Source organism: Branchiostoma belcheri, unplaced genomic scaffold (genome assembly GCF_001625305.1).
Source record: "Branchiostoma belcheri isolate BF01 breed outbred unplaced genomic scaffold, Haploidv18h27 scaffold27, whole genome shotgun sequence".
Lineage (NCBI taxonomy): Eukaryota > Metazoa > Chordata > Leptocardii > Amphioxiformes > Branchiostomatidae > Branchiostoma > Branchiostoma belcheri.
In genome coordinates this window covers 2910096-2936318 of record NW_017803876.1, presented here as the reverse complement: position 1 = coordinate 2936318, position 26223 = coordinate 2910096, and the positions used below count along the sequence as shown (strand labels likewise).

At 42.2% G+C, this 26223-nt stretch overlaps 2 protein-coding genes across 6 annotated transcripts in view; one reads left to right on the top strand and one right to left on the bottom strand.

The window, feature by feature from the left end:
• Nucleotides 1–6037: 6037 nt before the first annotated feature.
• On the bottom strand, nt 6038–18179 carry LOC109472241 (prospero homeobox protein 1-like). 5 transcript variants are annotated; one of them, XM_019771873.1, is made up of 4 exons: nt 18069–18179; nt 15238–16934; nt 11032–11340; nt 6038–8919 (listed from the first exon to the last, which is right to left on the bottom strand). In XM_019771873.1, the coding sequence occupies exons 2-4, from the start codon at nt 16861–16863 to the stop codon at nt 8734–8736; spliced, it is 2121 nt and encodes a 706-aa protein (XP_019627432.1). In that variant the 5' UTR covers nt 16864–16934; nt 18069–18179; the 3' UTR covers nt 6038–8733. The 5 variants fall into 5 exon arrangements, with proteins under 5 accessions (XP_019627432.1, XP_019627434.1, XP_019627436.1 ...); XM_019771875.1 differs by having other exon boundaries at nt 17975–18143; XM_019771877.1 differs by having other exon boundaries at nt 11032–11337; nt 17986–18137.
• A 205-nt stretch (nt 18180–18384) lies between these two features.
• LOC109472242 (dihydrolipoyllysine-residue succinyltransferase component of 2-oxoglutarate dehydrogenase complex, mitochondrial-like) overlaps nt 18385–26223 on the top strand; it is a 47723-nt gene continuing 39884 nt past the window's right edge. Inside the window, exons 1-6 of the mRNA XM_019771878.1 lie at nt 18385–18480; nt 18764–18800; nt 20899–20953; nt 21319–21395; nt 23590–23664; nt 24774–24829. Of these exons, the coding sequence (XP_019627437.1) occupies nt 18409–18480; nt 18764–18800; nt 20899–20953; nt 21319–21395; nt 23590–23664; nt 24774–24829 (372 nt within the window). The 5' untranslated portion in view covers nt 18385–18408. The remainder of the gene's footprint in view (nt 18481–18763; nt 18801–20898; nt 20954–21318; nt 21396–23589; nt 23665–24773; nt 24830–26223) is intronic.

Sequence of the window (26223 nt, the reverse complement as noted above, 5' to 3'; positions counted from 1 at the left end):
GCATGTAACCACTGAATCACTGTTTAATTTTGGGCAAAGTACATGGTGTGTAAGGATGGCTGCAATCTTAATATAATGCAGTAATTATTGTGTAATAAACCCGGCAATGGCTGTGTTGCTGTTTTTGACATTGCAAGTCCTTGTAAACCCCATAATGGGGTAATAGTACATGATCTGTCTGTGGTTTAAGAATATTTGGCAGGGACCAGTGTGCCGGATGGGGGTGAGGCAGCCGACTTCCCAGACAAAACTTGCTAAATTTTTAATTCCTGTGCACGTTATTAGCAGCAGAGATTGTTAAGTGAAACCTAGCCTGACATCTGGTGGGTCGAATGCAATACTCACAATGGGCACACAACATAAAGCTCCCTGACTCATCTGTCTTGATGAATTGTCTCCTCTCCCGGCGGACCTCCTCTCCCGGGACTCTGTCGTGTTTCAGTCCTAAGTAATCAGCGTTCCCTCGCATATTTGAACGTGAATTAAGGCACAGCGTGGTGACAAGTGTGGCGCGTATTACACAAACAGAGGAGTCCTGAGCTTGATTGGACTTAGCAAACAAGACGACTAATTACGTGAGGAGTAATTTAGTGATTTGATGTTTGTAAGTGGCAGGTGTTGTGATGGATGGGTGGGAGCAGGACGGAGTGTGCAGCTGGAGACGGGATCCTGATTAGTGCGGCACAATTAAGATCACACACTTAAGGGGACCAGGGGACCTGCCAATCTTGAGGCAGATTAACATCAGCAAATTTCAATCACAATTCTGCAATGGCAATCTTGTTTTCCTTCAAGGTGGATGCTGCAGAATTGTGTAGGTCAAATCAAACAACGTGTCCCACAAGGGCACATTTTGTATCCTGCTTAATTAAGTCACTAAAAGTTCCGCGGTATGGTAGATTAAGTTCATATCCTTCTTTCTAATACATTTCTGTCAAAATCTGTGTCATTTAAACCTTTCTGACAAGGTCATACAGAGCCATTTTCATTATGTCGCTGCAGTAGCTGTTTTTTCTCCACAAGCAATACACAGTTAACAACTAAACACAGCAGCAACTCACCTCAGCCTTTGTACATTATCTCCCTAATATGGGAATGAAAAAAAATAGTCTAAATGTCACCTAATTAAAAAGGGGAAGTTTTAGTGATAATATATGAGAGTATGGTACTTTGTGTGTTCTGAGTGCTCTGTGTTGGGTGCTGTCTCTCTCAATTTTTTATATTAAGTTTTGAATCTCTTAAGTTTTTTTAAAAGTGTGTTAAAGAACTTTCATTAGTTCAAAAGTTTGAAGCCTCCCCTCTTCCTGTAGCACACTTATACTAACATCATGGCACCCTTTCCTCCCAGCTCCCCTCAGGAGTCCAGACTGGACAGTTGTCCCATGTAAATGCGGCTGTATATAAATGTCTGTAATGACCCAGAATCATGGTGGTCATCTGGGATCCTGGCTTGAATTTGCACCCAAAGGTCACCCCGTCTGCGCAGCCGCCCCTTTTTGTCATCAGCTGAGCAGAAGCGACGATTTTTGGTCTGAATTTTAATTAGTCACCCCGACCCACATGCTTATTCCCCTCGGATAATTCATAGGCGTCATCGCGGCACAGACTGGTAGGAAATCTTAAATGGCCCGAGTATAACGTAATGGCACTTTCCAGTGGAATGGTTCAGTCACTTTGAAAATGTCAACATGTTCTGTCTCAAAGACTAAGTATCAATAAAGGCTATAGCTGAGAAAGAAGCATGCTTTACTGGTAATGTGAGGATATATGTGAGAGAAATAACAATGGATTTCTTTTGATTTAATCAAGAGTCAGCATGAGTCACGTATGATTATGAAGTACCAGATCAGAGTAATTTCTTTGTTCCATGCCTACCAGCTGGGTTCACTTCTGACAGTAACAATGTGCTGCATCTTTTGTTTTTCCCAAACTTGCTATAGCTTAAGTCAGAGCCGCGGGTCTGAGGATTTTCTTGCCATCACTGATTGTACTGCTTTGTGTGTAGACAACAGATTACTGGTGTAGAGCCACATCCCTGTTTTGTAGACATGATGTCATCAGTGTCTTGCATGGTACTTACCATGTATGCTAATTTTTTTATGAACACACAGATGCAGGGTCAATCCCTGGTCAGAATGTGCATTTTAATGTGCTTCTTCTCCTCCAAGGACTGCAAATTGGATACAATTGTTTTATGGTTGTAGGTCACCTGGTAATTTTAAAATGTAAAAAAGGGAAAAAAAACATCTGGGTGCAACATAAAAGGGCAGCATAAGTAGGTCAATTGGTACACAAAAGGTATCAAAGTGGTACAAATTCTGTTTGATAACAATGAAAATAAATGGGCCAGTTTATTTAGAATGAAAGCAAATAAGATTTTTTTCATATTGTATTTTACTTTGAAAATTCAGCTTTGAGAAATCCATTTTTATTACACTTTACTTTTATTACACTGTGAATATAGCACAGACAGTGTATACAAGACGTCATACGTCAAGAACACTACTAGTCTTATACTTGTTTTGAAGTCATATATGAGTTTTGGTGTCACACGGTGAGATCAGTGGTAATTCACATGTTATTCTGCAGACCGAGCTCTATGTTGTACTTATAATGTTAAGTAATCAAAGCTATCCTGGAGCCCACTGAGAGCTGGGTGAGAATTATCAGCTTTGTATAGAAAATCAAACAAATGAAATAAATCATATCACCCGTAAATACGTCATGTTGATTCACAAACCTCTCGCCCCCTGCGTGTGAGGGCGTATCAGGAAATACTAGCCGTACCTACAAGGTTAAATGACACCCTGTCTAAATATCATCCTACCTTAACACTGAGGGGCACTTTCTGCATGGCACTCATGGTAATGGCATTGTTAGAATGTGCAGTTTAATGGGCTGTTTCAATGTGTTCAAATGTTTCATTTTTGGGACAAATCAGTTAAGATAAATAAGAAGACTGACTAGGGAATGGCATTGTATGAGGAAGGAGTTTGTACAATGTATGGTTCAACTTAGGTGTTAACAGATTGGCAGGTATCAATTTACCTGACTGAATTATTAACAAGGCGACATCAATGAAGTGAGTTATAAATAGAAATTAAGCCATTTAGTTGTCAAAACATGCTCAGAATAGGGGACTCAATATATTATTGTGACACAGACATTAGCATATGCCAAGAGTCAAATGTTATTTCTTGACATTAGGAGGAGTGCACGATTGATATCTCATTCTGTTCTGCTGTTGGTTTATGCTTGTCTTCCTTATTTCCATTTTCTCCTTTGCTCTGTGGACTTTGCTGTACAAGTGACATTGAGTACTGGTAAAACACGTGAAGAGGAACAGGTTTTGTTGTCCCTTGCAATTTTTCTGTTGCCAAGTTAAGTTGGAGACTTCCTCATGGTTTGGGTTCCCTCCAGGAACTTTCAGTTTATTTAATTTGCTTCCTCATGACCCAAGGAGAATTCACCCCACAATGTCTCCAATCAAACAGGAAATCTGCTCACTTCTGTTTTTTCTATTTCATTTCTACCTTTCTTAACTTATTATCTTATTCACAAGGATTGCAAATCTCTGTTCTCCAAAAATAGAACATTGCACAGAGTGTAGTATTAACAACACTAAGACAACATGGTGACTAGAACAAACATGTGGCAAGATCCCCCAAAAATGTAACTATGCAGTCAATACAAGTATATTGATGATATAAAGATCTGGCATATTTTTATTGGAAAAGTATAAATGTGGAGTGCGGGAAGTAATAAAGGACATTCACAAGACAGAAAAACATGTGAGAGCGATCTGCAGCCCTCCTTCTGAAATTCTTTGAGCGACTGAAGTTGGTGCAGCTGGTATGCCACGTCACGTCTATAAATGTGCAGGCAGAAATTATGACCATAAAGTACTTGATACACCCTTGGACGGAACAGCTATTCCTGTTTCTGTCAGGGTTATTTGGACAGATGGTTAAAATAGCCTTGTCACAGTGCTGCCGTGGGCGGGCCAGTTTCACCACTGATTCTTATCTTACACCGCACAGGTACACAATGTACTTTGCCATAGGTGTGGCATGACCTAGCAGTTGAATTATTAACAGGGGAGAAGGAAGTGTCTCAATGTTATAAATAGCAGGGGAAGTCATTGACTTTGCTTCCTGTCTTCGAGCTGTCTTCTTGAGGAAATGCAAGCATCAACACGTCCGTTCCCATTATTGAAGATGTGCGTTAAAAGTGGGGAAACCTGATACTGAGAACATGCCGGGTGTGAGAGCTATATTGCGTGCAGGGAATTTTTAGTACCTGTTGTGTCGTCATCAGGGTGGAAGTCTGAGGCTTTTTACGTACCTCCAGTTTGTATAATATAGCAGGATGTCGTGTTAACCTGTCATGATTATGATACTGTCTATCCATGTGTCCATTTCAGTGCACGTGTCATTGTGTGCCCTTGGGCACATTTCCGGCAAATTTTAGTAATTTTCAGAATGAAACATAAGACTTCCAGTTTGCAATCCTAGCAAAGGCACATGTGCATCATATATATTATTGTCACCAAGGTAACAACCTGGCATGAATGGGCATATTGATTCCAATATTTTTGACAATATTTCTGCCAAGTTTCACCATCTGGAAGTTTGAAACGACATTTAAAGCTTCATGGGGTGATATTTGCATTTGTTAAGGTCATATACCTTGATGAAAAGTTGGACCAAGGCTGAATGAATTAAACTTAGTATTGCTAGTAAGCATGATCCCAGTTGCAGTAACTTGCTAAAGCAAACACAACTATTACAGGTTCTTTGTGCAGAGCTAGTTACAGGATATCAGGCTATCTAAAGTCCATCTCGCCTTCAAGTGCCAAGAGGAAGTGAAATGTTACATTACCTCTTTTTATACTAGTCAGTTTCAAAGGCATTGGATAATTGTTACCTGTTGCTAAGGAATGGTTTTGTTTAAGGATTGGGAACTGGAAAATACAATGGCATTCTTCACTGTGATGCACTTAGTCTTAGGCCAATTATCTTTATTCAGGCCAACAAAAATGCCAACATGTGAGTAACACAGTGTAGTGTATGATTGGCAGGGCAGAAATCTGTAGATTGTGGCTCAGTTGTGGCCAGCAATGTAAATGGAGAGGCTTAGGCAGCAGTTAAGTCGCCCTTCCTGCAACCAAAATCCAGCTATCCTGGTAATGTACACAACCTCCGGAGGACAAGTATTTACACTCCTTCTCAACTCTTCCGCTTTTATAAGAAATTTCGAACACGTCCCCGAGACGCGACCCGGCGATCAAGAGGGCATTTGAGCGTGATCCCTGGATCAGGAGTACTTTCCTTGGGGATTAATGGACCTTCGGTTGTGTGCCTGGCAAGATTGTGCCAATCTATCCTAAAGTCGTATCAGCCGTTGGAAGTCCCACCGCGGCTCACAGCTGGGCACTGTGTCAATGGGAAATAACGCCACCTTCATAGACTGGGCCTTAGACCTTTGTCTTGGATGGCTGTCCACTTAAAGATGACCATTAAGGATCTGTAGATGGTCTCTCGGTGCTCATCAGGTCTAGCATGCACACAATTCGTTCCCGGGGATCAACATGCCTTAGTGGAGGCACCTTAAATCTGTCCGACACTGATTTACTTCTCTTGCAAGGACCCTACTACACGTACTGCTTGAAAACGAAGTGCTTTGATTTTAAGTTTGATTATGGCGTGTCTGTTTCCTTCTTCCCCGCCACTGCAACATTTTGGAAAGTTTAAGTGTGCATTGTTTCGTCAGCGCATTGCCATTTTCGCCCAATTTCCATAAATTGGCCCAACTCCCCGCTCAGATACTGTTGACCTTGCTAATCAATGGGCACCGCTGGTCCAAGTGTGACTTTAGGATGGATGACATGTTAATCATGATGTATGGGCCCTTCTGATGCTCATATTCCTGTAATGGTACCTCAATTTGGAAATTTAATCCTTTGGTATAAATTTGTCTCCAACAGCCCTTTGATTTATCTGCTGCTCACGCAGAAAGAACCAGACCACATGCAGTATGGTATGAAGAGAGTCTACAAATTTATTGGAGTGGCTAAAAATTTCTAGTACAAAGTCTCGGGGGGAACTCTAAGGTTTCTACTGTCTACAAGAACATGAAAATGTTGCCCTGCTGAATGTACCTATCTTGGAAGAATTCCACCGGGCTTGTATGACACATGAAGATGACACATTGCATGACACCCCAAAATCTGGTCACTTCACTTACTGTGAGCTACAGTATATCTTTCTACAACAATTGTCCGCATAGCATAGGTCCGACCTACCCTACATTCCGCAGGCATCGTCTGCCTGCACAATAAAGTCTCATCTAGCCTACCGGTTCTACACATCTACAATCTACCAGCACACCTAGGTGCTGAATACACAATCCACATCACATCTCCCTTCACCCATTGTGAGAAACAAAGCTAGAATATACATGAAATACTGTGTGTGTACATGAGGAATAACAGGTCTTAGCCATTACACAAAGTTGCACCCAAAGCCATTTAGTCCTCCCACTTGAAGGACAGTTGGTGTAATGTCAAGTGAGAGATGGGTTTCTGAAGGGATGCACCTTGAGTACATGGATGACTTCCTATGATAAATAGTGGGAACCAAGGTACAGAAAAACGTTGCAATCAGTTGGCAAGTGACTCTGCCATAAATTTTTCTCTGTCAGATAACAAGGCTGGAAAATAAGCCAGCCCTTAAATATTTGCATATATTAAACTCTGGACCTTTATAACAACACAAATATAACCCTGGATGGTGTAACAACATCGCATATGATTGACTTAATCTTACTTAAAATTCATGATTTAATCAATATATTACCCTTTTCTGTGAACATCAATAAAGCACAAATTCACAAAACATAATTCTTCTTTAAATAATAAAATCTGTAGTGCTTTCAATAAAGGAAACAAAGACCAGATAACACCAGCATTTACACAACATGCACAGGCAAGAAAATCTGTATCCTCTATCTGATAATGTATACCTCAGTGATTCCTGACGAGGATATTACATAATTATAATTCTGATAATGTCTGGTAACCATGGTAACAGCTCAGCAATTGCTCAGCAACGCTGGCACAATGTTTACCTAGGATTGCATGATTTTCTACATACCAGAATGAATAAATTAATGGTGATATACTCTGTAATAAGCTCGTTCATCCCAGATGAAAATACTTTCTCTTGCCTTAATTTAGGAGCAACTTAAAAAGAGTCAAAATATGACCCCAGGACAAAACTAAATAATTCATGTCTCCAACATAAAATTGCATTTAAAGAACAATTGCAAACTCAGTCCCTGAAACAAAGAAAAATACAGCAAATAAAACATATTAAGAAATTACCAGGTTCTCGAGTCAATATTAGCACACCTACGTGTGTGAGTGTGTGACGAATGCGAAGAGCACACGAAGTGTAACCACCACAGCTGGCAAGGGCAGAGGCAATGTCACCAACGAAATGATTATCATTTTTGACTCTACCATAAAAGCACGACCCCTGGGAACAGAGCCTAGATCTCCCACCAGAGAGGGAACATGGACATAACCTAACAAGCATTGATCAGGAGATAACGTACATGTCCAGAGAAAGTGGGAGGCTGAAGGGCATGCAAGGCTAGCTCAGCCGGGCGAGTGACTCCCGGTACAACTAAAGGTCACTTGTACGAGTAGCTCTACTGTTTGTTCTCAGCTGGTTTCTAAATTCCACATTGATGCTGGCACACGTCTCACCAGCAAAGGTCTCCCCCACAAGGGTATATTTCTTTTTTGTGTCAAAATCCTGCTAGTATAAGAAAGTAGTTTATCAAGTTCTGCATCATCTATTTTTTTTGTGCTATTTGGTAATGCTTGTAAAAACCTAAGGCACTAGGCACTATTCCTAACTTCTACTGTCTTGCATGGCTACAGAAGGGGTCCAAATCTAGACTATTACCTGACAAAGTGTTCTACACTTTGGAAGCTACTAAGGAAATTTAGGTCCCACTTTTTAAGGTTACCCCGCCCCAGGGTCTGTCTAACTCCACATGGCATATGGTCTAAACTCCTAAATCTAAAAGATTACTAAGTCTTGATTTGCTCCTCTCGACTACAACAATTATGACCACTCTTTAGAGTGCGTTGACAACTTGCATACATGGTTCCACATTCTTCCTGGCACAGGAACTTGCCTAATTATAGCCGACTTCTCCTTGCCTACTACCATATTACACATTAACAAAACAACCTTGCTTTTTGTGATAAGCAAATCACATTACCTACAGAAATCTTAAGTCCTAAGAGCGCTAACGCTGAACGTGTCTAGTCAAATTCCATCAAGATTCTCTGGATCAATTTCCGTGTTCTAAAGGCATGCACGTCCTGGCGACATCCCGGAGTACATTTTGCACACTTAGCTCTGTACCACAACCTGTGCTGCTCAATCCTACTGGGTCCACAGATTTACCCAGCGACTAGAACTCTTCAATTGCATGTGAAATTAATGATACCCTTGGGGTACTGACTTTCCAAAGAAGTCATGCAACAAATTTCCTGTATCCTTAATAAATATCCTTCCTTCACACTACGTCTTCCTTGACAATTGTGGCTTAGACAGATAGAGTAATCCCTAAGCACTTTCCTACATACTCAGTGAAGTTTCCAAGAACTTCTCGTAAAGCTTGGCTTGCAACACAACGACTTGATGTCATCAGATCTCACTCTCCAAGGAGCTCCTTCATGCAGTCTGGAGACTGGAAGATCTCGGGGAGGGGGCTGTCCAGCTTGCTGATGATCTTGTAAATGTTCTTCTTCCACGATGCCTCCAGGTCTTTCCCTGCCTTGATGGCGTTGAAGAACTCGGACAGGGTCTGCTCGGCCACCACCAGGAACGAATCCGGCACCTGAAGGGAGGACATATTTCATTTGACTACGGCTACAAATACTTATTGAAAATTCATCAATAAGGGCACATGTCACAAAACAAACATGTCTGTTTCTTCATAGTTGCTGTTGGAAAAAACATAGTTTAACACAATGGTATGTTTCTTTATCAACCAACAGAGCTGTTAAAGTTGTGTATACGATGATGAACAAAATGCACTTGGGATATATATTTATTTCACTTTTTTGAGGATGGCAACACACAGCCCTTTGTTAAATATATAAGTAGACAGGCTTTATATTGGGAGGATCGTTGGCAGGTTAAAAATTTTGTGCACCTAAACACATAAACTTCTTCTACTCGGTTACAACCGAAAGATCCAATCCTAACAATGTCACTTCCAGGCTGGGTAGAGGAGACAATGTCCACATGCTACATTATTGTTGTTAAGACTGCAGGGCAAAAAGTAATGAGGGTCGGCCATTGTCTAATCACCACCCTTTCCTTTGTTATAACAGCCTCTTATCACTTATTCATAAAGTTTGCTGGAAATAATCCCGGGGTAGGAGAAACACTGCAGGCACTTTTGTTTCCAGAAGCCACAGCTTGTATTGATTGCACTCGTCCCTTAAACTGATCTCCTTGCCACCACCACAGGAAGATGTTTCTTTAGCGTGCGCATCCTTTGTCTTTCATTGATCTTAGCAGATGCCCTGCCTCAACGCACCACAAAATAATGACGCCTCTCCCAGGTCCCTGTAATGATGCACTTTCGAACTCGGGGGCACCGGTCGGTGAGATACAAGTTAAAAATCACCTGTCCGGCGTGAAGATGGGGCAATTTGGTACAGCAAGAACAGACAGAGAAAGTTTGAGTTCATCCACGTATATATACACCATGCTTTATCTGGACAGCTGGGGGCATAACTTCCTACATTTTTGTACTACAAGATCCATACTCATATGTATTACTTTAGCACATCAAAAGGAAGCTGCCACGCAAAAAAGCCTCATTCCTCAATGTTTCAAAAAGCTTCTTAACACATCCCAACTAAGCACCTTTCCACCCATCAAACAGCAGGACATCCACAATTTCAGGGGAGGTGAACCTCCCAAATGTCTCAAGATGCTTTCAAACCATCTCTCAGTGACCCATCTGTGTCAAGAGGCATTAATGTGCTGAATGGCCATGCATGTTGCACCCTGTCTTTTACATAATCCATCATATTTGCCTTCTTAATGCATGTGTAGCAGAGGGACCGTGTCTCCTTGGGCGACAGATGTAAAGACACCAGACAGGCCTGATAGGGTGAATGATGGGCAGATGCTATCACCCATCCAGCAGCTGCTGCCACCTCCTGAAGAAAATACCACTTCGATCCCACTACAAAGGAAAAGCACTAGAATGGGGGCAACTAGGAATTGCCTGCTTACAGACATTGTTTCCCAAAAAAACTTGCATCCCTCAAGCAGTGCTACTGTGTTTAGTCAATGTGAACAAGTGAAGTGTGGCCGAGCACGGCCGGTAAACTGAGCTGGGCCCTGGCGGGGGACAATAGCCTTTCTTCCAGCCAGTGACAGGTGCACAAGGAGGCTTATACAACAGCTGCTGCCCAGGAACAAAGGAAACTCTCTAGCACTCCGGCTACAACTCCATCCTTCTGTGCATGTACAACCAGCACTAACACTCACTTTAACCTGCCACTTCTATGTAAATGCTGGTAGACTGAATAAAGAAGGATAACTGATATGCATGTTAACACTTTGATGGCACCGGACTCAACTGAAACTAAGCCAACTTGTGGGTAAAGAAAAGAAACCAGAAGAAAATTTCTTTGTTCCCTAAAAGATTAGAAATCATCAGTTTGCATACAAAGAACCCTTAATAAACATCACAATTCTGTTGGTGGGGGAGGTAATTTGGAAAAGACACAGATTTGCTACAAACCCTAATCAACTACACTGGTGAAAAACGCAAATGTCTTTGTCCCCCCAAATTTACTAAATTGAACAATGGCACAACAATAGAGCACAAGAAGTAACACTTAAAACACCTACACTTTTATTATCCTGCCTGAGTGGTACATGTAAGTGGTGGTGGAAAGTTTGTAGATAGAAGATAGCTCCTCACCTTGAACTCGTTGCTCTTGTTGTAGTGCAGGTTGAGTGCGTGGAACAGTTCGGAGTCACGCGTGACGTGCAGGTCCTTTGTCTCCAGCCCCTCGCTCATGGCCTGGCGAGCAAACTTCTCCATCTGGATGTAGTAGAACTCCCGGAAGTTGGAGAACCACTTGATGAGCTGGGAGGTAATGCATCGGTTGAACTTGACGTCGGGGAAGTGCTGCTTCAAGGTGGAGGAGGATGGGTAACGGGTGTAGAAGAACATCAGCTTGGCCTTCTTCAGATGGGTGGGAGTCAGGCTGCTGTTTTGGATACCCTGCTGGGGGACTTCGGTCAAGGAAACATCTACAAACAACCTATTTTTATAACCTACACTTTATACATCATAACCCATACTCTGATATTTTGATATCCTTACCAACTGTAAGAAAAATTGACTTGGTGATCCCCACCCTACTTTAGACATCAACGATATTGGTTACTTGACCCATGTCTTCTATCCCACACCACCATGTAAGCATGACATGAATGTTGTTTTACCCTTGTTCAACCATGCAAGGAATCTTCCATGCTGTCTTCGACAGGGAAATTGAGACCTCTGCGCCGTGGTATCTGCGGGTACGTGTGTGGCAGAGATTTTATCTTTGGAACCAAATGAGGCAACTGGCAGGTGGCAAGATCATAGCAAACAAAATTAAAGAAATTTGTCATTCTTCCCTGGTTGTAACATATTATTAGGAAAACAAATGCACCAGATTTTGTCTCAACACTTCCCTCGAATTTGTGTGTAGGAGGACCAACAAAACAAATGCCCTATCCAATCTACAAAAGAAGGAAAATCCCTTAGGTTAATGGTAGCAAATATGAAGTGTTTTGGGAACAAAAGATCCCTTAATTTCTGTCATATATGCATCACCGCCAGCTGCCAATTCTCATCCTGGCAGCCACCAGAGGAACATAACGCGGTACATTGTTGAGACATTTCGCAAAGGTTATCCCAGTTGGGAGGCCACAGATCCCTGAAAACAGTGACAGCTGAGGATGTCTGGAGACACAAGCAGCCATCTGCCACCAGCATCATCAACCTGCCGTAAAACCTTTTATCATGTCTCAAGATGTTTGGAGACATTTCAAAAAGGTTGCCTGCGTCAGTGTAGACTTAGGGAGGACACCCTTGTGCCTTGGTGCACATCAAGTGTGCATTAAAGAGTGGAGCTTTCAAAGTGCATTTGGAGTTTATAGTGTCACTTGAAACCTTTTACTTCGCCCATTTATGAATGACCTATATGCAGCTGGGGTAACATGAGGTATGTATGTATTTTTGACACTGCCTTAACAAAAAGCCATCTAAAAACAAGCTGCCCCTTTGTCAAACTACACGGCTCACGATGTTGGAGCAGACAGTGGACTTAGAGAGAGATGGAGGAAAGTCACCCGTTTAGGACCAAAATGTGCTGCGAAGACAAGGATCCCAGATGGCTATTAATTAAAGTGAGGTAATGGGGACATTCTCCACATTGTCATGCATGCGATTCTGACACATTTGTCCTTGGAATAGAGAGGGGCGAGGGCTTTGCCACAAGCAACTGGCAAGTATCTAGTGTCAGCTAAAAAAGCCATTCCATAGGGCCCAGCCTAAGATTCAAGTGCCGCTCCCCCTTGGGCATGGCACCCCAAGTATGGACCCACACGCTGCGCTCCCAGGACAAAGAAAAGGGGATCTGGCCACATTTGACGGTTCCATTCAAACATGTTAATCTGAAGAATTAGTTTCCCTTGGAGAAATCCACCAGAGTATTGGGAAATCTGCAAATGTCTCACAAATGCTTCCCCCCACATCAGATATTACACTTTATGTACAATAAAATCAATGACCAAGAAAAATTATTTTCTGCAATGGATTTTTATGAATATTAAGTAGATTTGAATGGATTTCTTCCCTGGCCAGGGGTGAGACTTGGCTTTATAACTTACGCGTCACGCCAGCGCGCCACCAAACGCTGGTATATGGAAAACGCACTCGCAAGTGACAGAAGGTGAAACTCTATCACAGCTTTTATCTGTACCTTTATATAACTAATATGCCACTGTAACCTTTCTCTTCCGTACGCGCATCACCCATCTGTGATCTTCCCTTGGAGAGCCATAATGCATCAGATTGGGGTTGCATAGCTGGGCCGCACTTTTGCCTGGCAACTTGTACCGGAGGAAATAAGACATAAATTGAAATTAATTGTGCCTAAGGCTGTGGGTGAACAGCAGAGGACACGTTATCCAACCACATCCATTTTCCTTCTCAACCAGCCATGAAATTTGAAATGAAATAGGCAGCTGGCTGCTATCTGCCGGGGCTGACAATTCAATGAGAAGGGATACTGCACGTCCTGGGATCAACCTTGTTTCCCCCAGTTTCAATTTGGGCCATTAAACGTACAGCAATGCTGACCTCCACCGATGTGTCCTATCCTTCCAGGAATAAGAACAAGAATCCTTCCTTGGGCTATATTTGGCTGACAGAGCATGCGTGACATTTTCCAGGAATGGGCCATCTCCTGTACAGCCGTACAATCTCCACCATATTACAAATGGAAATGTATACAAATCCCTGGGTATTTGGCGGCTAATGGTGATCATTGTTATTGCTCTGGCAGGAACTTGAGGAAATTACTACTTGGGAGCCAATTTAATTCGGGTGCCGCCGATATTGTACAAGATCCATTTGATACTTAAGCTTGTTCTGTTTTTTATAAGCGGGTGATACTGATAGGGCTGCCGGCTCACATGTTAGTGGCAATCATAAAGCAGGTGGAACAGAGCGGATACATAGAGGACACAAGTCTGAGTGTAGTGATTACAGGGTGGATGTGTTCTCAATGCCTGCTGCCAGACACTGATCCCTCGTGACTGATGGCCTCCTGTCCCATGTATGCAAGAACTTGGAGATAAATTAATTTCCCCCCATACTCATCTATTTCTTAACTCATCTCTTTCCCTGTATGAATGGATGGATGAAATCACGCAGGGCCAGCGTCACTTTCGGACTAGCTGCTCCCACCATTTGCCCTTATATACCTACAAAGTCCTTCATGCATACTGAGTACCATATACCTTCCCAAACAAAGTCGGAGGGATAATCTATATTCTCGGCAAAATTCGATTAAAAAATATGAAGCATAAGGAAGGAGACCCAAGTGCCAGGATATCATATAGCCAATTACTTAGCCCTAATGGGGCCTGGGAAACCTATCAATAATGATGTCTTAGAGAATACTCTGATGGCTGCGGCTACAAATTGGGCGTAAGTGAATCAGGCTTTGTGGAAACATCCTGGATTAAATGCGACACTCGTTGTCCGACACGCGACCTTGACAAGATCAACGGAGCACATCTGAACACGGTACGCTGCACCTCCTGAACTTTACAGCACTAAGCACTACCCGAGCAGCTGGAGAGTAGTGAGGGCCGGCTACGCTGCCGGCAGTCAACATACGGGACCCTCTTCTCACAAATGAACAAGGATAACATTTACCCAATATACCTTGTTATGTTAAACACAACAATTGGCTAGATAGGATTAGTGGTCCTCGTGTACTTGTCAAGCTATAAACAAAAACACAGCCCAAGGATCAGGTCCTCATGCCAATTCCCGTGGGTGCAATTACCAATATTAAAGCCTAAAAAATACAGCTGTGTAGGGCATTACCTTCTCTCGTATAATTTGATCAGTACTCCAACACAACCCAATATCAAAACTGTATATATCATGCTAACCATGTAAATTGGTTTGTCAAAAATTTGTGTCACCGCCTACCCACTAATTACATATGGCACAAGAAACAAATGAGAGCAAATATTATCAGGGATACCAGCGTAAAGCCCACACGCTAAGAGTAAGACATATCAGGTGGTCCAGAATCATGCGTCATGATGGAGGGCTCTAATCTATGTCCAGCCCGGCCCCACAGGATCCTTGGGCTCTAATCTGCTTTATTATGTTTCCCAGGGGAACCCACTGAAGATTTGGCAATTGGCAAAAAGAAAAAAGGTTTTAGAATTAAATAGGGAGATTAAGGCACCCTGATACCCACACTTCTCGTGGGACTGGCGCCTTGAAAGGGCAGTCTATTAGCCAGGGCACAACACTAAGGCACACCACGTATGCACCTACAACAACGCTACAGGCACACTGTTTATACAATATCAAACAAAAGGATACAGATCCAGGATGAGGCGGGCTGCCCTTAGGAGATCCGTAGGCACTCAGGTCTGTCAGGTCCTGGAGTTCTCCACATTCAGCCTTCAGCAGGGACAAGGACAGGCCCTCCGGCGCGTGGTGCACGTCCCCCATGGATGGGGAACCGTTGCTCAGCATCTGGTGGTCCGTCAGTGGTGTGGGGACGTCTTGGGACTCCAGGGAGCGGGCGGAGTAATCTTTGGCTTGCTCGTCGTGGTGGTGGAGGGAGAAAGCTGCCGAGACTATGGGGAGGGTTTGCTGTAGGCTGGGGTTGGGAATTGCGACCGATGTTGGCAAGCAGTTGGCAAGGCTGGAGCTGTGTGTGTTGGCATTGGACGAAACACGGTGGTTGCCTTGCTTGACTCGTAAGCGGCCCTCCTTCTTGCGAGACACCACGAGTGGCAGTGCCTCCGTCTGGTCGAACGCCTCGGAGCTGATGGGATGGTATGGGATGTGGGTAGAATGGAAGTCGCTGAAGTTGTGGATAGCCTGTGCCGTGGGGTGCACGCTTTGCCTGGGGATGTCTCCTTGGCCGTTAAGACCGCCGTTGATGCCAGATGAATGGGTGTGATGAAGGGCGCTGATTTGGCTGGTGGGCTGAGAGGGGAAGTACTCTCGCACCACAGAGTCGACTACGTCTGTAACGGCTTTGGTCAGTTTGTCTTTCAGTGCTTCCCCGAAGTTTGACCGCTGGTTGTTATTGGATATACTTGCCAGCATGGCCTGGGCCCTGTTCAGGTGCGCTTGTCGTGCTGCTATCTCCTGCTCCCTGACCAGGGCACGAGCTCTCTCAATGAAGTGGGATGGCCCCAGCTCTTGTGACTCGCCGCCCTCTGCCTCGTGATGATTTCCTTTCCCTGCTTCCTTCTGGGCAGCGTGGATGACCTCGACGTCGCTGTCATCTCCTGTGCTGCTTTCTTGCTCGTACAGCTCGAAGTATTTTTTCTGCAGCCTCTCCATCTGCTGTTGCATTTCGTGAAGCTGTTGCTTAAGGCGCTCCCTTTCTTGGTCCTTGCGTGGCCGGTTGGGTTCTAAGATGCCGCCCATGCTGTTGACTTGCTGCTGGGGCTGTCGCTGTTTACGTCTGCTGCTGCCGAGCTGCCCTCCACCCAGCATCTCACTCCGAGATGGGGACTGACGCATGTTGGTGATGATGTTCTCGACTCGTGCCCTCTTGGCCTGCAACATCTCCACATCACCATTGCCACCACCTGTCATGCCATTACCATTGCACCCATTGTTTGCTGTGTTCTCTGCAGACATCTGTATGGCTTCTTCTTGTGCAATTTCCATCAAGTTCTGGGCGTGACTGGCCGAGTGGCCAGGCATGGTATTTTCTTTGTTTGGAATTGCTGTCTTCAAGAGCTCAGAGATGATGGAGGCCCCGTTCTCTTTCTTCAGGCTTTCTGTGTTCTGGCTGCTGCCCTTGAGAAGAGACCTAAGGACGTTTCCTGTTGGAGCCACACCGTTTACTGCTGCGGCTGTCGCATGTGCCAAGGTTGTGTTCTGTCCGTATGTACTACGCTTCACCCCTGAGTCCACACGGCGCCTTTTCTGTGGCTGCGACAACTCTTCAATGTCAGACATCTGGGTTAGACATGGATACATATATTTGGCCGGACTGACTTGGTACCCTCTTGGTCTGTTGTCTGTTGTTGTGCTACTTGAATCCTCTACCGCTGTACATGGAAAAATAGCAAGCATGCAATGAAACCCTAGACTAGGCCAAACATCCACACTGCAACACACAAAGGACTGATTAGTACCCTGCAGGGGAAGAGCCCACTGCTCTATTAAAGCCCTGATTAAAAATCCTGACTCACTTGGATGAAGGATTAAGACACCCGAAATGATCAAGAATTTTAGCGTCATACATACAGGTCATCGATATTATCAAGCACGGGAGCCGGGGAAAATTACATCCTCCCCAGCGGGCGTCAAAGACACTTCTGAAGACTGTAGATGTCAAATGAAGGTCGTAAGAATGGATTAGCAATAGGGCTTCTAGAAATCCTATACAAAATTCCAAAAGAGAAAATTGGTAAAGAAAGCCTGGTAAAAATAACTGAGACAGTAATGCAGTATACGCGATATTAATAAAAAGACGTGGAGCTATGATCAGCGAACGGCGAAATATGAAGTGCTGCCCCGTCCTTTGTTCTCGTCTGATCAAAACATGATCGGCCAAATGTTACGTTTACGACGGCCCCGAAATGAAAGGGAAAATACTTGCCATCGCAGCAATACCTACCCCGACGGTCTTGTCAACATTTCTTTCGTGATCACACACAACACACGAGACGAGGAATAGATCTAAGACAGTTTCTCCTGAACATATGTTACGACAGAAAATTACCCATGCACGACCACATCCGCATTGGGTTAAGTGTTATTGTGTGATACACATCTCAGCTTGGCGGCCGGGCGAGCACTTGGGGCCCGCCCGATCACACAACAACGGCGCGCGAGAACAGCGACAGAAGAACTCCAAGAAGGAGTCAGTCACAAAGGAACGATTTTTGTAGCAAAAGAAGTGGTTGTCAGGCGATGACAATGCTGTTAGTAGCCGTGAGAGGCAAGAACAAGCCGGGAAGTGAGTAGACAGACAAGGACGGAGTGATCGCACAGGCACGATCGGACAAAGGACAAAAGGAAATCGACACGACCTCATACCCGAGGAGGAAAACATGGTACAAGAACACGGAACAAGACACCGAACCTTTCACTCACGATTTTACCCGCGATCACACCCGCTAGTCGGCCGTCCGAGCTACCTAAAATTTCTAGCAGACGACAAAAAAGTGTCGACTTACAGCCGCTTGAAGGAGCGAAGAAGACCCCGTGAAGAAGCCGTGAAGTCTGAAGGAAAGGTGAACGAGGAAGTGCGCATGTCGACGGCTAGCCTCGCTTTCGATCTAAGAAATGGACCAAAGCATTTTCAACAGTTGAGGGGGTGCGTGTATACTACAAAAGAGTATTTATGGAATAAAATGGGTTCATTTTAGATTTATAATGTATGAATGTAAATGACTTTAGTTTAAACATGTAAACTTTTCTATGTTATAGTTTGTTCTGTATTCGTTTTTCTAAGAATATTTTGATATTCTCCATATACCCCTGCACAGAAAGGTAGGCACCTATGTTCGAACCAAGATGGCGGCCATGTTGGGAACCTCGAGATGTGTTACTCGGAATTTGGGGCGAGTTACAAGTCAACGAATCAAGGTAGGAATCTATAACATGATGGAATAGATAAAGAACATCTTTGACTTCGTATATACAGGGAGCTGGTGCTGTGGTGTGACGTCTATTGCTTTATTATAGGTATTAAAGTTGGGATACCGAGACAAGGTCATTTACCGGTATACCAAAACGATGCTCTTTCATCATCGTTTCTCACCAGAATTCATCAGGAAACGGATTCGTATTCAAACTGTAGATGAATTCAGTTCGTTGACAAGATGTGCTTCTTACTGCTGTCCTGATCCATCTTCCCTTCATTCAACAGGTGCAGGTGTCATCCCGGGGAAAGCAAACAACACCTGGTGAGTCACCTGTTGTGGCCATGACAGTGTTCCGTTCTCGTGTGCCCCACCAAGCACCCAATATGGAGCGATGACCCCTAAGTTATGACGTATCCTTAAAGATTGAGTCACGCGACAGATGCGGGTTGGGTGTTGACTCAGCCGGTTCCTTGCATAGCAATCAATCATCCCAGACACACGGCGATGTTGTGCACTGGCCTTTCGACCCCAAGAAATATGATAACAACATCTTGCCATGTAATGCTTGTGAGACGGAATTATAAGGATAAGATAACAGGCATTTTGCATCATACTCAATATTTCTTGACAAACATGATGACAGTGGCTGTTGTTTTGCTGTCACATTATCTCACTGACACAACACACCCAGTCACACAAATAGACAAAGGAAAGGAGTCAAGCAACTTTTCAATTACACCCAACTTCCCTTCTGTCAGGGTAGAACAAACAATGAACTTCAAGGTGAATCTAGTCTCACAATAAACAAAGTCAACAGTCAAATCCTCTGATTATGAGTACATACAAGCAGACACAAATACGCACACACACAAATACATATACACTTACAAATGTGCATCAACACAAATACACATACAAATACACATACAAGTACACATACACATACACATACACATACACACCCACACCCACAATGGTGCCCTTTGCCCAGATACCTTTGTAATCATGAGATCAATCAACTCATTATTCTAAATCAATTGGCAGAACAAACATAATTATATATACCTAGTACCAAAATAGCAAGTCTTTGAATATGAATGCAAGCTGAATCTTACATACATGTATTTGTATCTGACATGCACAAGTCATGATTTCGGAAGTGGTGTCTTCCAAGTAAAGTCTCTGTCTGTTTCTTAGAAAGACAGGAAGTGCAGCACGATGTCTTCTGATCACGGTTCCTCGAGGCAACAGTATTAGACAATGGCTAAAGTATGTCAAATATGTTGGTTGACCGAAATGATGTGAATTTTTTGCAGTCAGATATAAGCACAAATACAATATGTACAAGGCTAGTCAGATACTCAACATTATAAGAAAGAAAACAAAAGTTCCACATTGAAAGACAGTGTAAAAGAGGTTTGAAGACATAATTTTCTTCTTGCAAGATTCACTGACTGTTTTTTTTTTGGGGGGGGGAAATTGTCTTTTGAGAGTTTGTCAACCAAAAATAGCAAGAATTTGCAGTCTCCATAACATTACCATTATAGCTTGGTTAAATACTGATTTTTTTTTGCTTCAAGATGTTTTTGATATACTTCCAAGCTACAAACAAAGCTTAAAATTTTAACTACTAGCATAACTACTGGCATTGTGTTGATTGGTTTTAGCCAGGCATTGCTCAACATCATTTTACTTAAGAACCTGCATCTTACTGTTTTAACCTTTCATTTGCAATGTACTTATCATTTGCAAGTGTGAAATCTGATACATATATGATGTTGACAGTCACTCTCAGTCTCAGAGTATGGTGAGTCTACATTGTAGTCAGTCAGCCTTTTGTTGCCGAGCTTTTCTCACGGTCTCAATTATATACCGTCATAGTATTTAAGATCAAATCTATCATAAGGCAACTCTTAGATTTTATCATATTGGCCAGACGTTATAACTTATAGATAAATTTTTATTCTGAAAATGAAAGCAAAATCTGTTTTGTTATTCTGTTAATTGCATGAAAAATATCAGTGTTTTCAAGGTGAATTTTTCAAATTAAGGTTACAAATGGAAGTGTTGTCTGATTTTATGTAATAATGAATGTTTGAAAAATGTTTTTCCCAATTGCAGTGGATTCAAACAGAGAAATTACCTGGGCCGGGATGTGGTGTTTATACATATAGATGCATGTGCAAATTGGATAAACTGTGCAATCAGTAAATCAGCCAGTCACACTAGCAGGAGATATGTATATTTTAATTATTAACCAGATATTGTGGGGGGCACCTGCATCCAAACATGCCAGCAACAGTCACACCACAGGAATCACACTGATTCATGTAAACATTAGTAAACATGGTACAGAAATGTAAAGAAGAAGATTGTCATGTACATATGAATTCATAATGGTAATATTTCTCCCATGTAGGCACAGTAGCAGCACTGAACATCTTTAGAGCACCCTCAGCCTGTCAATCAAAATGGTAAGAACCTCCAGCCCTGATCTAACTGAAAGCACTACTATATTTATAAGTATAATCCAGTTTTCCTTTCCACTATTCAGCTTATCAAGAATTTCGACCTTGTCCAACAGAAAAAATTATGTTATTTCTACCTCTAGTATCATTTATGATTTAATAAGAGTGAGAAGAATGAAACTCATTAAAAATTTTTTGCTGGTGGATAATAATAGGCTAGAAGAGGATAAATTCTTGTTATTGTTGACTTGGCCTCATGTTATGTTACAGGTATGAGTTATCACATTCCATCTTATGCTCACCTGTTTTTATCTTGAAGAAAAGGAGATTGATGGAATTACTAAACTCTATTTTATTTGCTTTTTTTTAAGGGCAAGTCATCAAACAATCCAGACCTGTACAAGAAAAGGCTGGTCTGCCAGGGGTATCTGGACCACAGTTACTGCATGTAAGTCATTAGTATCACTTAATACTGCCGTAGAGCATAATACTAATATAAGGATGAAAGTAAAATAAATCATTGCAATCTAATCCTATTAAATATCCAAGAAGGAGATACTTTAATTTTATCAAGGTTTAAAAAAAGAATTCTTGGCTTCTCCAGTTGGAATAGCATATATTGAAATGTGCATGTCATCTTTGCTTCTGTCTTATTATATGTGCGGCAACATCGATCTTGCCCATGTTTTTCCCCTCCTTCTCATCCTGTTTCTATTAATATAAAGCTGGTAAGACAATTAATCAGCATCATTTAGTATTATACTATATCACTGTGCAGTGCAATGAGTCCTTTGTCATCATGCTAATTGACTCCTTTTTTCATCTACCTGTCCTTTTTAGTTGCCATTCTTTACTCATTAGGTAATATAACCTACATACTTACTGTAGCAGCTGATGAAAAATGCACTTTTAATCAATGGATATTTGCCGTCATATCCCTAAGTAACATGTGCTTTGGGGTATTTTTCCACAGGCAGCCAAGTGGAGAGGTCACCTTATTCAAGTGTTACTTGGAATTAGCTAATTTGATTCATATTAGCGACAGGCTAATGCAACAGTTCGGTTAATTGCCACACAGATCAGCATCATGATGGAAACCATGCATAGTATTTAAGGGATAAATTGAGGCGTTAACATCCGAGTCAAATAGATGAGGAGTCACCTCTCGCAGACATGTAAGCTAGATATCCAAGGGGCCCTGGCGAACGATAAAGTCTTGCATGGCTGTTAGAAAGTGATAAATTAGACGTAATCTAATTAATCTGCCCTTATCCTCACAAGACATGCATGTTTTGTGAAGATGTGTGAGCATGTGGCAATTACAACAGAGGAAGTAGTAAATAAAAGTTGTGTTACAAAGTCATCTCCCAGGTAAAGCCTGGTGTAGACTTGAGGCTTATGCTATAAGTGCATTATCTTTCCCCGCTCTAATTAATAGCAAAGCTGCTTGAAGTAGACAGTTTGGTTCTAATCGTTGCACGGTGGCATGTTCAGACTTCCGTTCCACTCAATGAATACTTGGCAATTATTTCTATGATCAAGCTAGAGTTGAAAATACTGATAAGGCCATGGGGCCTGCATGGAGCCACGGTAAATCTCCACATTACCTTCAGCTGGACCCAAATGTAATTACTTGTTGCCTTCTGCCTGGCTCAAGCCCAGATGTATAATGCAACCAAGTGTTGTAATTTATGTGTTACCAGCAAAAATGGCCATTTGGGAAAAGTGATCAATGGTTGCCTCTCTCAAATCTCATCTAACTGGCAGAATTTGTGGTAAAATAGTTCCGTTGTTCTCCGTCATGTGAAAAATTGTTCGGAATTGGAGATGGTGATGTAGACAAAAATGTGCGTTGATGTCATTGCCTAATGGTTTTATGATAAGGACTCAAAAGTACTTGATTATGCTCCAAAGGTAGAGTGAGGCACTCTAAGTCAAAACACGTCATTAGTAGGTTCGACATCCACACTGTAGCACGTACACACCCTGGTCTTTTCTAGCTATATGCTTCCTAGTGCATGGCAAGTAAAACTCTGGGGTCAATAACAACTTTTTATGTAGAATATTAATCAATACTATGTCGCCAGGATTTTATCTGAGTATATTGTCTTCGTTAATGTTTTTTCTGCTCCTATCAGACTTGGTGACCATTCATTTTCATGTTGGTCACGACAATGCCATTTCCTTGAAGCTAATGTGTTCTTAAGTCTATCCATGTCTTAGATGTAATCTAGTACCTCGTACTGTACTGACTTACCCTGTCCTTTAAGTAACATTGTGTAAGACCTTGCAAGTTGGGGGTTACGACCCTTTAGCTTCAGGACATCTCCTGAAACATTTCAGGATATCTCCTGAAAAGCAGAGATGGCTTACCATTCTTACAGCAGGACTTCTTAGAAGTCTGTTTCATCAATGTAATTCACTGCCTGATGACTTTGGACTTGGTTCCCTTATCAGTTCGATACGGCTTGTTTGCTCTGTAAAGACGACATGCCAATGAAGACATGATTGACAAATGCCTAAGACCCAGTGCAATTGGTCATCCTGACATGCACCTTTGATCTTTGATAGAGATATTAGCCGGACTTGGTTCTACTCAACTTGCATGTCAATAAAATATTGATCTCTTCTTGTCCTTGCAGTCGATGACTTCAAGATAGTAAAAACTCCGCCGTTTGCAGAGTCGGTTACAGAGGGAGATGTGAGGTGGGAGAAAGGTAATGTAGTCATCTTCACATCCCTGTAAGGTCCATCAAACGGTACAAAGGAAGGACATAATGCCAGGAGTAATGCCATCAAAACAGTATCAGATAAAAGGCGCACAAAGAAGAGGAGATCTATAGCCGTATACTATGCCCCGGCCCTGCCCTAATTGGCAGGCAGCTGATGACATTGCAGGATTTTTTCGTTATTGACTTTCTTCAAGGTACACTTGATCAAAGGTCGGCGCCTGTACATGATGTAACTGTCCCATGGAGAGACTGCCCCCAAGTGACATCTGGGGTTGAAGTCCTTTGAACAACTATTGTATTTGATATTTCTCAGGACGGAATTGTTTACGAGACTGCACCACTCATATACGCAAGACTCCTGGCTATCTAAAGAGAGTTTTCATTTCTGGACATGATAGATTTATGATGAAGCTACATGTAGTTATGCGATAGACATGAGATCACAATGAGAGCACATTTTTTGTGCTTTGGGACATGTAAATAGCATTACCTCCCATTCAGATCAACTGTCGAACCTAAGCTAAGGAAAGAAATCATATTAAACACGATGTGGTCAGTCTCTGTAACAGTATTATACCAGCATGATTTTATGAAGATGAATATGTACTATTTACCTTTTCCACAAATGATACCAACATGAACACATGTAAAGTGTGTAGTTTGTACCTGTAGTGTTAAGTCAGACATTTGGGTAGAAGATCTGTGATAGTCTCTCATATGGTAGCTATTTCTGCAGATAGTATCAAGGACGTGTTACTGTACTGACCTTTACTGCTCACATGTGCGTCATACCCATTCAAGACCTTGCTATCATGCTCCAATATTTGATCTTAAGAGCACAAAGCAATTTTATTTGAAGACGATTGGACCCTTATCACCAGTGACGCCAGTCTCCCTAGCAACAATAAGGTTTGTACTTGACGAGGGCAGACTTTGATGTACTAACAGTATGGTGGGAAACCTTGGCTTCAATTATTAAAACCCCATGTGTAACATAAGACATGTTTGTTTTTTTCAATCCGGAAATCACTTTTAGACTAATGCTACGCAACACATGTATGTTTGTCATAACTGACTTCAAGTTTCCTTCTTAGCTGTTGGAGACTATGTGAATGAGGATGAGGTGGTGGGAGAAATTGAAACAGACAAGGTACTGTATACATGACTTTAATCTTCAACTGGTAAAGCTCTTGGTTCCCCAGAACCAGCATATTTACTACATTTGAGCAGCAGTTCAGTTACCCTTGCCTCCAGGCACAGAGCTTGAACTGTCAGGTTGTTAGGATCAGGCCACATTTGTGTCAGGCCATGAAAGCTACAATCAAGTCAAACCATATATATGAATTTGTCACAAGGGAAAAGTGTTTTCTTATAAAGCCTTTAGCTGACACCAGCTTTGGATGATAGAACCATCATTTAATACTGAAATATTCTACTGTTATTGTTTCCTTATAATGTATTCGTTACCTTCACAAAGAAATTGTGTTTTCTGTAGCATTTGTTTGTGACTGTGGTTTGACAGCATATCACAAGAATCTATTGATGTGTATGTAGTATACTGGTAGGTGTCAACAACACAAGGTGTGATTATGGGCCTCCTAGTGGCTTTGTGTGGTATTGGAATGGAATGTTTTTGACATGTTTCCTTTTATTTCATAATCTGTATTTTGTTAATGTATACATACCATGTGTTTAAGGTGTTTACCCTGTGTTATTGTGTGACAGTATTGTGTGATTTTGTATGTATTACATGTTAAGGACCACAGGAAGAATAGCTAACAGAAATGTCAAACTAATTGTGGATCCAAATAAAGTCCAAGTCAAATCTCATTATTAACACATGTCCCTCTCTGTGTACACCTGCAGACCTCCATCCCTGTGCCGTCCCCCGTATCAGGAGTGATTGAGGAGTTCCTGGCAGCTGATGGGGACACAGTCACTGCTGGTCAGGAGCTCTTCAAGGTTAAAGTCACAGGTAAGGATATACAGCTCAGACATGTTTTTTTTTAGGTAAGGCCACACCAAGTAAATTTTATGGATGACGTCCTTTGGAGACCCTAAATCTAATGCGAGAGGGCAAAAAAAAAACAAGAAGGGCCCTAAAAAACAAGATGCCTAGATTAGAAATATACTAAGAGACGACAAATGTTAGGACACAAATTGAATGAGGTGACACAGTGTAACAAGCAAGAAGTCTTTTATTCATCATCAAAACAGCAATAAATCAGGTGGAACAGCAGTTGTCGTCCTGTGCTTTGGGGAGATAGATGGAGCAAGTTTCTTCAAATGTGGCAGCATGTACCAAACTGAATTCCTAATGGAAGTCTTGCTTGATGCTTTATAAGCTTTGGTCCGTACAAACCTATTTGCGGCACTGTCGTGACTATTTGGTCATAGTTACAGGAAGCGGAATTTCTGTTTTTTTCTAGGAACAGGCCAAAATCAATGCGTGCGCGGACGTCATCCATAAAATTTACTTGGTGTGGCCTAATTTTGAAAACTGTCACATTTATGTCATATACACAAGAACAAAGAAAAACAGTT

Coding starts and splice junctions, on each gene's coding strand:
- LOC109472241 (XM_019771873.1), bottom strand. CDS start 16,863: ATGTATCCATGTCTAACCCAGATGTCTGACATTGAAGAGTTGTCGCAG. Junction 11,341..15,237: donor GCCCGCCTCATCCTGGATCT/GTATCCTTTTGT, acceptor GAAGTCCCCCAG/CAGGGTATCCAAAACAGCAG. Junction 8,920..11,031: donor ACAAGAGCAACGAGTTCAAG/GTGAGGAGCTAT, acceptor TCCTCCCTTCAG/GTGCCGGATTCGTTCCTGGT.